This window comes from Motacilla alba, chromosome 1A (assembly GCF_015832195.1).
Source record: "Motacilla alba alba isolate MOTALB_02 chromosome 1A, Motacilla_alba_V1.0_pri, whole genome shotgun sequence".
NCBI classification, from domain to species: domain Eukaryota; kingdom Metazoa; phylum Chordata; class Aves; order Passeriformes; family Motacillidae; genus Motacilla; species Motacilla alba.
This window is the reverse complement of record NC_052031.1, coordinates 65,926,432-65,941,167: the sequence shown is the minus strand read 5'-3', so window position 1 is coordinate 65,941,167 and position 14,736 is coordinate 65,926,432. Positions and strand designations below refer to the sequence as shown.

At 44.7% G+C, this 14,736-nt stretch overlaps 2 protein-coding genes across 5 annotated transcripts in view; one reads left to right on the top strand and one right to left on the bottom strand.

Annotated features, from left to right (window-relative positions):
- IQSEC3 (IQ motif and Sec7 domain ArfGEF 3) overlaps positions 1–2,213 on the bottom strand; it is a 101,183-nt gene extending 98,970 nt beyond the window's left edge. For all 4 annotated transcript variants that reach the window (XM_038155611.1, XM_038155614.1, XM_038155612.1 and 1 more), the window contains exon 1: positions 1,597–2,213. In XM_038155611.1, the coding sequence (XP_038011539.1) occupies positions 1,597–2,096 (500 nt within the window). In that variant the 5' untranslated portion in view covers positions 2,097–2,213. The remainder of the gene's footprint in view (positions 1–1,596) is intronic.
- The window catches only part of WASHC1 (WASH complex subunit 1), a 59,517-nt gene continuing 45,814 nt past the window's right edge, over positions 1,034–14,736 (top strand). Inside the window, exon 1 of the mRNA XM_038155630.1 lies at positions 1,034–1,298. Coding sequence (XP_038011558.1) covers positions 1,277–1,298 — 22 coding nt within the window. The 5' untranslated portion in view covers positions 1,034–1,276. The remainder of the gene's footprint in view (positions 1,299–14,736) is intronic.

The window sequence follows — 14,736 nt, the reverse complement described above, 5'->3', positions numbered from 1 at the left end:
CCCACTTCTTTTTTTAAACTCCAGCTATTTAATGATGAATAAGAGCCAGATCCTGCAAAGGCTTACTACCTGCATTAATACTCTGAGGAGCCCACTCACTTCCTCTAAGTTGTGATTGAAAAATTGAGTCTTACGGTGCAGTATTTTAGAAGCAAGCAGATGCTTTTTGGGATTCAAGCATGCCTTGACCGTACCTACTCCTTTAGTAGCCTTTCTTTCAATAGCAATACCTTCACTGATTTTCACAGAATCACATGATAGATGCCGAGCTGCTATGAAGTGGTGTAACTCCACTTACACCAGTGGAAAATCCAGCTCGACGGTGTAGTTCTGCTTGTGTATTCAAAACAAACACGAGAGAGAAGGGTCCCTTTATTTAAATTGTCAAAGGAGAAAAGGAAGATGTTTTGGGCTTGTGTACTTCATTTGTGTGCTTCATATGTGTTGTGTGTTGTGCACTTCAATTGTTTTGACATCACTATAACAGAGAGAATAGAGACAATTCTAGGAAAGGACGTTTGATCTAGTTTTACTACTTATGTTAGTTTCTTTCTTATCTAAAAGAAGCCACAGCAGAAACTATGCTCCTTCTCCTTCTAACTTTACTAACTCTGGCTTTCAACCAGAAAACATCCCCCTGCTTTCCAAGTGCCTAAACAAAGGAAATTACAATACTGACTGCAGCTGTAATTACCAGCTGGTGAACTGATGGCATATACTGAATACATAATCCAAGAGAATGTTGCTCTTCAATAGTGGCCCTTTCCACCTATAGTGCTGGAATGCTCATCCTTGTTTACTATACATTCATGCACACCCAATACATTTCAGTATCCAGTACTAGTAGTCAAGCTTTCTTCCCTGAAGATGAGAGACCAGCAAAAAATACTTTGTCCTTTTGGAGAGCTGGATCAGTGTCAGATGCCACGCACCAAACCCCACCCCCCCCAAAAAAAAAAAAAACCCAAACCCAACAAACCACCAAAAACAAAAAGACAACCCACACGCGAGGGCGATAAGCACCCTAAATGTCAAACCCAAGTACAGCATCTGTATACATCACGTGCAATATAATGCGCCCCTTACATCAGCGAGGGCAGGAAAAGCCCAGCTCACTCCAGGGAGGATGGGTTTTTTAGACAGATACCCGATAACTTAAGGCAAGCAGAAGCGACCACAACGCTGCTGTGCTTTGCGAGGTTTTTCCGTGCCTGGGCTAAACCGCACTCATCGTCGATCACAGACTTATTTATTTCTGACAGACAATGAGGGCACGATGCCGTGTGTGAGCACCGCGGGTGAGCTGCCCAAGGGGCTCCAAACGGGCTTCAGACACTTCTCCACAGGAATGAGCGCAGCGAAGCGGGAGGCTGATGCGTCTTGGAAGCAGCATCCTGGCTCCTCTTTGCACTCTGCCTGGTCTCTCCGAGAACGCATCGAGGGAGGGATTCCCCACCCACCCACACACTGCCTCTCCCTCCTTGCGAGGCTGCAGGGGGGTATAACCCAGTTCCCGGCTGGATGCGGGCCCGGAGAGAGCCGCTACCCGCCCGCTTCCCGCCGCCCCTGCCCGCCCCCTCTCCCCTTTGCACTTACTCCGCTCTCCGGCTCAGGACGCCTTTGCCGATGGCCTGGGGGGTCTTGTGCTGGAGCAGCGCGGCACAGCAGCCCTTGTCCCTGCCGTCCTTCTCGGCGGGGTGCTGGTGGGGCTGCGCCGCGGGGTGCTGGTGGCCGGCAGCCCGCCCGCCGCCGCCGGGCCCCGCCGGTGCCGCTTTGCCCGCGGGCGGCGGCGGCTGAGCCGGGAGCTGTTGGTGGTGCTGAAGCGGCTCGGACTGGCCCGGCGGCGGCGGGGGCTGCTCGGGCGGGGGACCCTGGGGCGGCTCGGCGGGGGCCGCGGGCGGCTCGGCGGGGGCCGGCTGCTGCTGCTGCTGCCCGCGGAGGCTGCGGTTCTCGGTGCTCAGCTCGTCCAGCCGCCGCTCCAGCTCGTCGATGCGCTGGCGCTGGGTATGGATGAGGCTCTGCTGGTTCTGCACGATGGCGGTGAGCTCCTTCAGGTACAGCACGGCGCGCACCGGGTTCTCCAGCAGGCTCTCCATGCCCCGGCCGCTGGCGCGGGCCCCGCCGCCCGCACGCCCGCCCGCCCGCCCGCCGGCGCTCCGGCGGCAGCGGCGCGGGATGCGGGAGCGCGCCTCGCCGCCCCGCGCGCACGGGCACGCGCACCCCGCGCCGCCGGCGGCCGCGCGCTCCCGCGGACGGGCAGGAACGAGAGCGGGCGGGAGGGGCCCCCGCGCGATCCCGCCCCCGGCCGCGCCGCGCACGCGCGGGAGGCTCCGGGGCGGCGGGCGGGGGTCCCGCGTGTGCCGGGAACCGGGAACCGGGAATCGCGCCCCGTCCGTCCCTGCGTCCCGTCCCGCCGGTCCCTCGGCAGCACCGATCGCTGCCGCCCCTGCCCAACCGGCCGCGCCCCGCTGCCGGTGCCGCCTGGCTGCGCTGCCGAGCGGAGCGGCCAGTGCCGGGGCGAGCCCTCTGCGGAGCCCTTCGCAGCCCCTCCAGTGCCCGGTGTTCTCCGAGTCCCTGAGTGGTGTTTCTGGGTCTTGCTGTGCTTTCGTTATCCAGGGTGGCTTGGCGATTTATTGCGGTTCTTTTTTTCCAAAGTGACTTAAGTAATTGTGTCTGGTTTTAGCTGTCGTGTTGATAACGTCCCTGGTTTTAGCTCGCCTGGTTAGAAACAGAATCATTAAGGTTGGAAATGTTCTCCAAGATCATGAAGTCCAACCTTTGACTGAAAAGCATCATGCCCCCTAAAGCATTGCACTAAGAGCCATATCTGCTTTGGGACTTCCACACTTCCCTGCAGCCAATGCTGTGCCAATGCTTAACTACTCTTGCAGTGAAGAAATTTTTTGTAATATCCAACCTAAAGCTCCCCTGGAGCAACTTGAGGTCATTTCCCCTTGCGGTGTCGCTGGTTTCCTGGGAGAGGAGCCTGATCCCCACCCCGCTACAGCCTCCTGTCAAGGATTCTGGGATACAAGGAGTTGTAGGGAGTGATAAGGTCCCTCCTGAGCCTCCTCCTGTCCAGGCTAAACATCCCCAGTTCCCTCACTCCTCACATGGCTTTAGCTCCAGACCCTTCACCAGCTTCACTGCTCTTCTCTGGACTTGCTCCAGCCCCTCAACGTCCTTCGTGTAACCTGAATGCAGGGTTAAATCTCTCGGAAGCGGTTTCTGAGGAAAATGGATGTTAAAGGAACTTCCTTGGAATTTTTGGTGTCCTTTAGGTTCTTTGGAAGAAAGCTAGGGCTTATTGCGGAGTTTTGCTAGGGGTGCAGGTGCTATAGCTGTGAGAGCTGGCAGGCAGGGCCTTTGCTGTTAGACTCCATGCAGGTTTTCTTCATTTCTCAAGAAATACCTTCCCTTAACCCTTCTTTATCCACAGCCATAAGTATTTGCAAACTTACAGCCTTGAGTCTGAAAGACGATCTGTGTGCTTTTTATTACATCCATCAGTAAACAACCTGGTTAAGGGTAATAAAAATACTTTCAGGAACCTCTGTGTAGATCCATGAAGTTGTTTCTGTAATGGGTGAATTCCTATCCAATGATTGTGAGGGCAGAAAATCCAGGAGGCCTCACGAACAGTCAGGTTTTAGACAAGCAGGCCAGTAGATTTGACTCACAGTACAAGTACTCTACAAGTACTGTACAGCTACTCTCATTTTGCCTTTTCAGAACAGCAAGACCTGCTCCGTAGCAAGGATTTCAAGAAGTGAGGAAAGAAGAAATGTGAAAGAGAATCTCTGTTTCAGATGAGCTGAAATGTGTATTTCCCATCTCTCCTGTTCACAGATAGCCTTAGGAATGGAAACGGATGCAAAGAGAATCACCAGGATTAGAAACTGTTCACAGACTTCTCCTAAACCAGAACTGCTATTCACAGCTCTCTTGCAAGCACTTAGAGGTTGCTTTGGAGCATCATGCAACATTGCTACATTTCTCCTGTGTGTTGGGGGAAGACCCCAGAGTGAACTCTAAGCATATGAGCATTCAAATCTGACACATTCATGATTTTATTTGGAAAATTGCATGGGAAATGTTCCTCCATCTCATTGCCTAGTATGTCAATAATGTTTTATGACAGGAGATTGACTTAGCAGAAACTGGCATTATTTAGCAAGGGGAGGGATGGTTATAGGGGAATGTGAAAAAAGGCACAGACAGGAAGACAGGAGGGGAAAACACCTAAGCTATATTTGGGGAAGAATGGAAGTGATGGTTTGAGAAATTGTGCTGGTATGCTGTCTGCTTTCAAAGGCACGACTGAACAGCAGTATTTCAGTCTTGCCTCACAGCAACAGAGTCCAGGGACAGCAGTGGAATTAACATGCTTTAGGCATTAGTAGATTCTGGAATACAAACAGGGGTGGCTACGTGCACACTCATACAGGTATGCACACACACCCACACACACACAGAGCATTGTTAGGAGAGACTTCAGGCACAGATTGCTTATTTGGTAGAACTCTTTTAAATCTTAAGGCAAGCCCTGTGCAGAGGTCTGGTTTTGCAGTGGACGTCATGTTCCTCTGCAGCTCAGCTGGATAAAAGAGATGAAGAAATAAGGGTCACAGACATCACACCGGCCAATCCAGGTAAAGTCAGCCAGGTCGTGGCATGTATTCTTAAGGAAATACTGAAGAAAAAGAAAAAATAATCCTGATTTGGATGATTGGGGCTGGGGCAAAACAGCTTGGAAGTCTTGTGTCATGGTGCTTCAATGCCTATCAGATGTGACTTTTACTGCACAGAGTGAACCTGATGTATTCACTCTCTGTTTCTGCACCTTTAATTTGCTTGACCAGCCTTACTAGCCTAATTTGTACTAATAAATCTTTGTCATAAATTAAACAGGTACCTACAACCATGTGCTGGTAAGCTAAAACCAAGCAGATTAGTAGGAGAATAAGGAACAAACCTGTTTTCTGTGCAGGTGTTGTAACTGGTGGACAAAAAGGCTACAACCAGCCCTGACTTTCCAGGTTTCTAAAGAGAGCACATGCCAAAGGAAATGCAGCAGAATGCTTTTGTGCCTAACATGAGGGACTGTGCAAGGATTTCCTTGCAAAACTTCAAGAGTTAATAGAGTTGCATAATCCTCTGTAATAAGAAAATTCAGTAAAGATGGAGTGTTCATCCAGGAGGAATCAGCAAGCACATCACCAGAAAGTGAATGTCTTCTTTCTCTCTGTGAGGAAGATCCTGCATAGCTGGAAAACGCCTCCTCTGTTATCCACCATCATTGTGGCTGTTTGATTATGCTGCCACAACACCTAGCACACATCATTTGCAAAGCTCTGCATGCTGGTGAAGTGCTGTTCGGTAGAAGGTGAATGGTAGGATTGTAGCCATCAGAAAAAGGGAAATGCAGACACAGAGTGGTTAAATGATTTGTCCAAGGCCAAGCTGGGGAGAGAGGATGCTGCAGGAGGGACGAGGGGGGAGAAACGTGTGATGACACCACACACACACAACACAACAGATCTCTGATTTCAAACATCTTTGGCATTTAGCACAAACTTCAGGTCATTAAATGCTGCTGCTCCTCTCTTTAGGAGAGATATTATCTGGAAGGAAGCAATGGCGAAGATAAGGAGAGCCTGAATTCTGTTTAAATTATTTTTGCCACAGATAATTTGTTGGTATTGTATTTTTCAAAGTACTGATTATTTTCAGTCCATTCCAGAAAAAATAATAATGAATAATAATGGATTAATTATGTTCTTATGGAATAAAGTGGCTTCCTTATCCACTTAGCAAGGTGCTTGGGCATTGCACAGACAATTACAAATAAAGTGCAGCAGTAGTAATTAAAATAAGCATGCATTATAAATCCACAACAAAATGCAAATGAGTCAAGCCCCAGGATTTAATGGAAAGGTCTAATACGACATGATTTAATTTTATATTTCTTCGGCTATTTAACTCAGAGTAAAATTCATCCATAAATAAAGGTATACTAATAAGCATACATGATAGGGAAGGTAGGAAGTGTTTCAACTGCAGAAAAACTTTCACTGCATAATGTTCTTGTAACATTTTCTGAGAGGTCCTAATCTCACTGTAATTTTCAACACCTCACTGAAACCTGATGCAGACAAATCACTCCAGCCTTTTTGACAGGTAGAGACTTCCCATGTTTTTCCATTTGAAATTCTGTTTGAGGCATTCCCTTCTCAGTTACACTCTATCTCCTCTTGGACAGGAGGTCATCCCAGCAAACCCAGGCAGGCTTTTCCTCATTTCTTGCACTTGATCCCAATTTCCTCCACCTTCCACGCCTTAGCCTTGCAAGATTAAAAACTTACCCCTGGTAATTCAGTATCCAAAGTGCTTCCAGTTGGAGAAGAAGGGCATATAGCTTAGGTTCCCAGCTATGATTCTGTGGTTTCATTATCATAAGCTTATGACAAGGTTTTGGTACTTCTATAAGACCTGCATTTCTATTGTCTTTGAGGAGAAAGAGAATTTAGGAAGATGTGTACAAGGACACAGAATACAACAAAGATTATTGGTGTTTAAGATCAAGTCCTTGATACTTAAAGAAAGTCACATCTAATGCTGGCCAACTCACCTTAATTAAATCAGACATTTTCTCCCCTTTTTCTTGTCAGGAAGGCAAGTGAAATCCCCACAGCTGATATTTCCCATCAGATCTAAGTTCTTAAGGAGAACACACAAGGAAGCATAGCACAAACCATATAAAACCCTACGGAACTAGAGTAAAAGATGGGAGGTAAGGGATGCAAGAATCATGGTCCTGTATTTCCATCTTTCATTCCGATTGCTGGGGGAAGATGGGGGCATTTTCAGTCTCACCTGGAAGTTAGCAGGTGCTCAAGTAAAGAGTCTCATAAGTGCTTGCAAACAGGCTGCAGACCAAAAAGAATTGTGCAGGAATTAGATTAATAATCTCAAAATAGAGGATAGATTCAAGACAATAATAATGTTCTCATGCATAATTTATGGCAGAGGAATAAAAAAAAAGCTTGTCCTGAATGCTTCTTTCACTCAGGCTTTTTTTCACTTGAGGCTGCATCCAAAACTATTCGGATCAATGAGATGTTTCACCATCCTGAGTCGAAGCCAAGTCACTATCTGCTGACACTCGTTAAACAGATGGATAAAATGAAGCTAACACAAGAGCAGAGTGTTGCCCACAATCACACAGGACACTGCTCAGTGCCTGTAATTAGAAAACAGTGGAATCAACAGCAGTGTTTCCTCTGCTATCAGTGAGCACTGAGTAAAGGTGGGAGTGGTTCTCTGGCACCCTCTAGTCCAGCACCTAAAAGCCAGGTGTGGTCTGCAGTCCTGGCATCTGCAACAAGGTGAAATCTCTCTGTCTCTCTTGTGTTGTGGCTCTTGAATTGTTAATTCATCTTGATACCATAAAACCAGAAGCAGTGGGAGACACCCCAATTTATAAATTAAACATAAAGAGCTGAGATGTAGTAAGGGCAAATACTTCAGTTTCTTTCAGTTTTGGTTGGGTTTTTTTCCTCTTCAGTTGAGCACAGCTACACTGCAATGTAAGTATTTAAAACAGCTGCTCCTCAGGAGAAGGTACAAATTCTGGATTCCAGCCTTGGTTGAGATGTGTGGTTTTGACACATTTTAAAATCTTGACTGCATTTGAACTATGCTACTGCAGCCCTCTGTTATTTACTGCAAATTAAAAGGAATCAAGGTCTCTCTTCAGACTGCACTTCCCCTTTTTATGTTGCTAAATGTTACATTATCTTCTGCCTTTTTCATGAAATTAAGCTTTGACCACTTAATTGATTAATTCTAGAGAGCAAAAGCTACACAGAGACATTTTCTTTGGAGTCAGTCAGGTTTTTGTTGGAGCTGACAGTTGTTCAGTCTTTTGTAAATACTGCAGTAAAATGAAAAAAAAACCCTGAATATGAGCTTGATTCTCCCAATATGATCTGACTGGCTCCTCCAAATTTCAGAGGGGGCAAGTTCATGTGATCTGACCTTGTGTAAGATACACAGGGAAAAAAAAAGATAAAAAATAAAAGGAAATGTTAAGTGTAATTCATACTCCAGCTAGAAGTTTTTTCTGTAATGGCAGATATCAAATACTGTCAAGAGAACAACAAACATTCATGAGCAGGATGCATTTCAGCTCAGGCTACATTACAGCATTTTTCTGATGAGCAGCTGTTTAAAATATTTATGTCAGCTTAGCTCTTAACTGAAGAGAAAAAAAAAACAAAAAACAAACAAAGACCTTGACAGAAGAAGCAGCATTTGTCCCTACCACATTTCAACTCTTTATGTTTGTTATATAGAAGACATTTTTCCTTTGCTTCTAATTCTGTGCTATCACTATGACTTAACAATTCAACAGCCTCAACACAAGGAAGTTCACCTTGTTGCAGAATTCTGCTCAAAGAAGGTAAGACTGCAGACCATAACACCTGGCTTCTAGCTGCAGGGCTAAAGAAGAAGATACCAGAGGACTCCTCCTGCCTTTCCTCAATCCTCATCTGAAGCAGAAAGAGCCTTTTCTCATTCCAGACCCTCACTGCAGCCCTGTTTCACCTTGACAGTGTGGCTTGTTTGCTCTGTGCCCAGGTTTCATAACAGGGGTAAGCAGATGCTGACTTCTCAGGGAAATTAAGGCCAGGGCAAATCAATAAAGCATCTGGCCTGATGTGCTACATACTGTATAATCTCATGCAGCTTGGAACATGATTTTAAGAAAAATGTATCTCCAGAAATGCTTCTGGTATTACTGGAAAGATAGCAAAAGGTTGCAAGAGAATTTGTCTCATTCCATGATGTTTTGTCACTGTGGTTAATCTCTGTCATTGTTGACAAGTTGGAATATTTTTCTTATATTAAGTTATCCTTTTTATTTTCCAGATATGAGTAATTATGCTGTTCTCTACCAGGGTAAAGAGCTCCTTAGTCCTAAAGTTTGTTCTCTCCTTGAAGGTGACTGATCAAATCACCTGATGATATTATTTTTAGCAAGATAAATGGACTGATCTCTTTAAATGATGTAATTTTCTAAAAACTTGAGTCTTTGGGGTTTTTTGGCATTCGAGGTAATCTCTCAGACTCCCTGCTATGCAGCATGGTCTAACTAAAGGCAGCCCAAACGTTTGCTGAAGAGGGCGCTGCTGAGATGTGCTCCTATTTCTCTTTGCTCATTATTTATGGGGTCAGGCTTTTGCTCAGGTCAGCCTTTGTCTTCAAATCTGCTTGTAGACAGGATCCCTTCTGCTCAGACATGCTGTCTTGTGACAAGTATTTCTGTGTTCTATTTTGGTGTCTGAAAGAATTTCAAGGAGCATCTGAACAGACAAAACTCCAAACTGAAAGAACTTGCTCCAGACTTTTATTTGAGGAATGCTGCAGAATTGTTTCAGACATCCACCCACCATCCCCACAGCTGCAGCTGACTCCACAGGGCAGAACCTCTGCCTCATGCAAAGGACACAAAAGTCCCCTCTGGTTTGGGAGACTATTGTGGGGGTCTTCAGGGCAGTTAGGACTTGCTGAAGGGAAGGAGAGATCTTGACTCCATTTCAGAAGGCTGGTTTATTATATTATAATATATATTACATTTAAAAAGACCACACTGTAACTAGACTACAAAGAACAGAGAGAGAGATTCATCAGAAGGCGAGACAGGAATAGAAAGGAATGAATAACAAAGTTCTGTGACTCCCAGAGAGTCCCAGAGCTGCTGCCTCCTGGATTGGCCACCAAGCAGAAACATCCCACACTGACCAATGGAGGAAGCACCTGCTGCATCCCACAGCAGCAGATAACAAATTGTTTACACTTGAAGCTGAGGCCCTTCAGCTTCTCAGGAAAAGAAAATCCTAGCAAAGGGATTTTCATAAAATATCATACCTACAGGAGACCCATAAAGAGCAGGAGATAGGACAAATGGTGGCGGATCACCATTTGCAGGTCTAGCTTTTGTGTTGCATGAATTAGCTTAAAGTGAGGTTAGGCTCTGCTGCAAACCATTCAGTCTTGTGAATTTCTTCACAAGTGATGGAATTTTGGCAATGGTTGAAGCCAATTTGGTGATAAGGCAAGCAGCTGAAAACTCACAATATTTACCTTGTCCAGAGAGAAATTCCCACTGGTTTTCTGGCTACCTTATTTGTACACCTCTCAAGTAAGAGCAGCCTAGCAGATCTTTTCAGATAGCGAGCAGAAGTGTCTTCTAAAACAACCCTACACTCATTTTTAAAAGATGAAAAAAGGAAAACAATCCCCACAGCTCACAGCAGCACTGCCTTGTCGTTCCATCCATTGCAGAGATAACAGCTCAGTCACTCATTCCCTCTGCAGCACTGTCTGCAGTGCTCACCTTGGGAAGCCAAGAAATGGCAAAGGACAAAGGGTCTTGTCCCTGGAGGGAGGGAGGGCTGAGGAGCCACAAGCAGCAACAGTGGCTGGATGGTGGGGAACAAAAACTGCTGTGAACTGGGCAGCATGACACTCAGGGAGGCTGGTGGAAGTGACAGAAGGCAGGGACTGAGGAGGCCCAGGCCTCCGTCTCTGTGCTGGGCAGAGCTGAGGCAAGGGGAAGGCTGGTGTTTGGTCTGCAGGCAAGACTGCTGTGGAAGTTGTGGAAGAAAAGTAAACGTGCAAAAAGAGGCAGAAAGGTACCCAATGTTCTCTCAGTAAGCTGAAGAGAATGGCTGAATATTTGTTATAAAGACATGCTGAGTACAGTCAAAAGGAAGAGTCAAAACTTGAAAGTTGGGTTGAAGTCCATTTTGTAAGACTTGAAGAGTGTATAGGTCTGGATCCTAAAGGAGTCAGAGATATTTGCTGAGGACTTAAGTTATGATTTGTTTAAAAGCTTCCCATCTGTGGGGGGATAGAATAGAGATGGGATAGAAAGTAATCTTACCCCTAAAGGAATTGCAGCTGGGCCAATAATCAAAAATGAGGAGAAGGCCTAACTTCAACAGGCCACATCTGTAACTAATAAGAACAATAGGAGCCATAAAAGAGTGGGTTGGCATGTTAAGAGAACATGCCCCAAAGCAGGGAGAGCTGGAGTCAGTTGGTTACCTGGTGAGAGAGGAAGGGTGTGCTTGGAGGAGCTGCTCACCAGAAAACACCGAATAGGTATGAAACTTTTGCAAGAAAGAGATACTAGTATAAAAATTCCTGTTGCATATATGCACAGGTGATAACACCCATCTGTTCAGGTTTGTACTCTGTTTGACATTGACATTACTGCTGGATGGATGTCATATAGGGGTGATTTTGGATACATTCTCATTAGATTTTAACTTTATGTGATATTTTGGGCTTTTTTTACAGAGATCAGCACAAAAAGGCAAAACACAACCAACTGTGACAGAATATATAAAACAGAATGAGCTGCCTACAGACAAATGAAAACAGTCCAAAATAATAGAGACCAATGTGAATCATGACCACGAAGCTTGTTTGTATTAATAAACATGTCATCTGTGTCAGATAAACAAATCACAAATATTTATTAAGATAACAAATGGATTATAAATAGAGAGACATCACAAATTCAGATCATGTCTCTCAGTGGTAGTAGATATGAATTAGCAGCCATATCTGCCAAAAGTCTGGCATTCTCACAGAGTCATCATTTAAAAAAAACAAACAATAGTAACAATAATAATAAATAAAAAGAGAGAGAGTACAGAGCAGAGAGCAGACAAGCATTGTTGTTTTTTTTTTCTTCCACTAGTATGACATAGTTTAGAGAGATCAGTCTGCATTAGTTCTGCTAAACATGATATAAGCATGACAATGATAAGAAAAAACTGGAGGCAGGGTTGAGGGAGAGGCTTCCCTGGTAGCTGCAGTTCTGACCCCAATCCTATAAGCTGCTCCAGGCAAGCAGGTGCATGGGGCCTCATTTTGAAATCAGTGAGTTCAAGCCAAGCACAAAAGTCTGTCTAGCCAAAGCATCAGCTGCCAGCTTCCACTTACCTCCTTCTGCCAGCCTTTCAGATGCACATAATACTTTATTGATATGGCCTGAGTTTAGATATCATGAAAAAAATATGATATTTGTTCTTTAACTCTGCTTCTGAAATGAAGCCAGTCAATTTTAAAAGACCAAAATTAATTTTCAGGAGGACCTAAATAAAACCAGGTGCTCTTAATGCAAACCTGGCATTAGTTTGTCATGTTGTTCTGAGCTCCTGGAAATGGAGAGGCTGAGATTCTGCAGCAGGGGGGATTCTTCCATAACATGCATTCCTGTGTTTCAGACCACAGATTTCAGGACATAAACAGTACTATACCAAACTGAACAAATCAGGCTATAAAATACCAAAAGGGACTGAAACAATATTGGGCTTGGCATTAATTTTTTTGTTTTTCCTTCCCTTCTGTGAAGGCAATGGTGCGTCCTGCTGCCAAAGGCAGAATGGAGGGACTCCTAATGTGATAGTCTGCCTGCCCTGGTTGGATTTCCAAAGAGGAAAGGAAGCAAAACTATTGCTAGTGCTGGTCCAGATGGACTGCTCTGCAATGAAAAAGACAAGGTAGAATATTGTGCCACCATTTGCATGACTATCAGGAATACAGTCAAGAGGATGGGCCAGACCCTCCTCAGAGGTGCACAGCAATGGGATAAGAGGCACAGGGCACAAACAGGAACACAGGCAGTTCTCTCTGAATATGAGGAAAAATTTATTTACTTTGAGTGTGACAGAGCACTGGTACAGGATGTCCAGAGAGGCTGTGGGTCTCCTCTGGAGATATTTAAAACCCAGCTTGATGTGATCCTGTGCCGCCTGCTTTAGCAGGGAAATTGGGCTAGATGATCTCCAGAGGTCCTATCAACCCAGGCCATTCTGTGATTTTGTGAATTAAGCCCAAAATAAAGTCAGGACCTCTCAACTGTAAATCCCAGTCCACATAATAAGAGGTAAGTGCTGCCCCAACTGTCCTCTGGATATACTGCCACCACTACTAGACCAATTTGAATTTTAAGTGATATTCTTGTAGCTGGTTTATATTTTTATTTTCCTTCTGATAAGTCCTACATACTCATTTTGAGGTACACTCAAAAATCCTTCTCTTCCTTCTGTTGATATGATTGGATCCTTTCAGATATTCTTTCTCCCTGTAGCAGTTCTGTGAAGGTCCTGAGCCCTTTGACTGTTCCTTACAAGCCAGATTCTTGCTCCTAATGCCGTTGGACTGGCCTGTACTGGCCATCTCTGTGCTTTCTTGTTTCCCTGCATGCCAGAAAGGTCAAGTCCCTGCTCCACACACGTGTGGACACGTCCACAACCACCCGTGTCAAAGGCAGGAGTGCCCCGAGGCATTGCAGGCAGAGGGCACGGCTGCTGTCTCACTGTGCAGGGCAGCATGCAGCCTGTCTCCAGCAATCCAACTCAGCACCTCTGCCCGGCAGCAAAATACCTGGATAAAAATAGACAAAGAGGCCTCCTCACACAAACCTACAGCATTTCTGGGCTCAACCCTGATGCTCAGGACTCAGTGAGAAATTCAAGGTCACGTTCACATTCTGTGTAGTTCTGAGAACAAGTCTTTTGTTGTTGATTGAAGCTCAGCTTGAGCTGGGAGGTTAGGAGCTTGGTTCTGGCCGTGTCTTTCTGATGAAAATCCTTAGTTCCTGGCTCATTTTAGTGGATGTGCTCACCTACAACTGAAGGCCATCATAAAATGAATGTAGTCATAAATTGTTCGTTTGTCTAACCGAACAATGAAAAATTATTTGTGGCTTTGGGATGCACTCACTGAATATTTTTGAGATTTAAAACAATGAGAACTACACTTTGTTGGTGTTTTTTTCCCTAAGCCCTTTGTCTTTTCCCCGGAACAGGAAAAAATTATAAGCCTGGAGTAATCTATTGATGCTGAGCTCCACTACTTTTTTTTAAAAATGAACTATACTGTTTTACTGGCATGTAGAAATACTGATAGAAGTACTTACTAAACAAATGCACTGGTTTTATTATGAAACAATGAGAAAATGCTGTTAAAATATATGTTGTGTTGCACACTATTATTTTGGCCTCTTTACATCACTCTAAAAGGGAAGTGGAATTAAAGGCTGAAGTGGGAGATATGTATCCTACTGCTTTGTAAATGAAAAGAAAAATCACATCTGTAGGTCTTAGAATTAAGTAGGGATCTGATGTTGTAACACAAATGCAAAAAACCCCACCGTGTTCCTAGAGAAAAATCCTGTGGCATTAACATGGCACCTTGGCATACAGCTATTACAAGGCAGTTAATGTGGCATAATTTTAAGGACCACCAGGACATTTGGCCTGCAGCACAGAGGAATTATAATAGCCTCACACAGTAAGCTTTGATGTGAAATATTATAATAGCCTCATATAAGGCAAGCTTGATGTGAATACTGAGGAGCAATACAAAGCGGCTGAAAGATTGAAATGCAAAACTAATGATTTCATTGGAAATGTTTAACGTGTTATTTCACTTCTCATTCAGAAAGAAAATATTTCAGGTAGGAATTTTGAATTTTCACTTTTCCATTTGAGTAGAAACTGGGAAAAAAAATCTCTGAATGTAATGCCTAGGCTCTTCTATGAATCTAGTCCTTTGCTTCTATTGCATATATCTGGAAAAAAAGGTTACAGAACTAATGTTGGTTCCAACCAAAAGATAACAAATAACTTACCCTGAAACTATGGAAGTTTT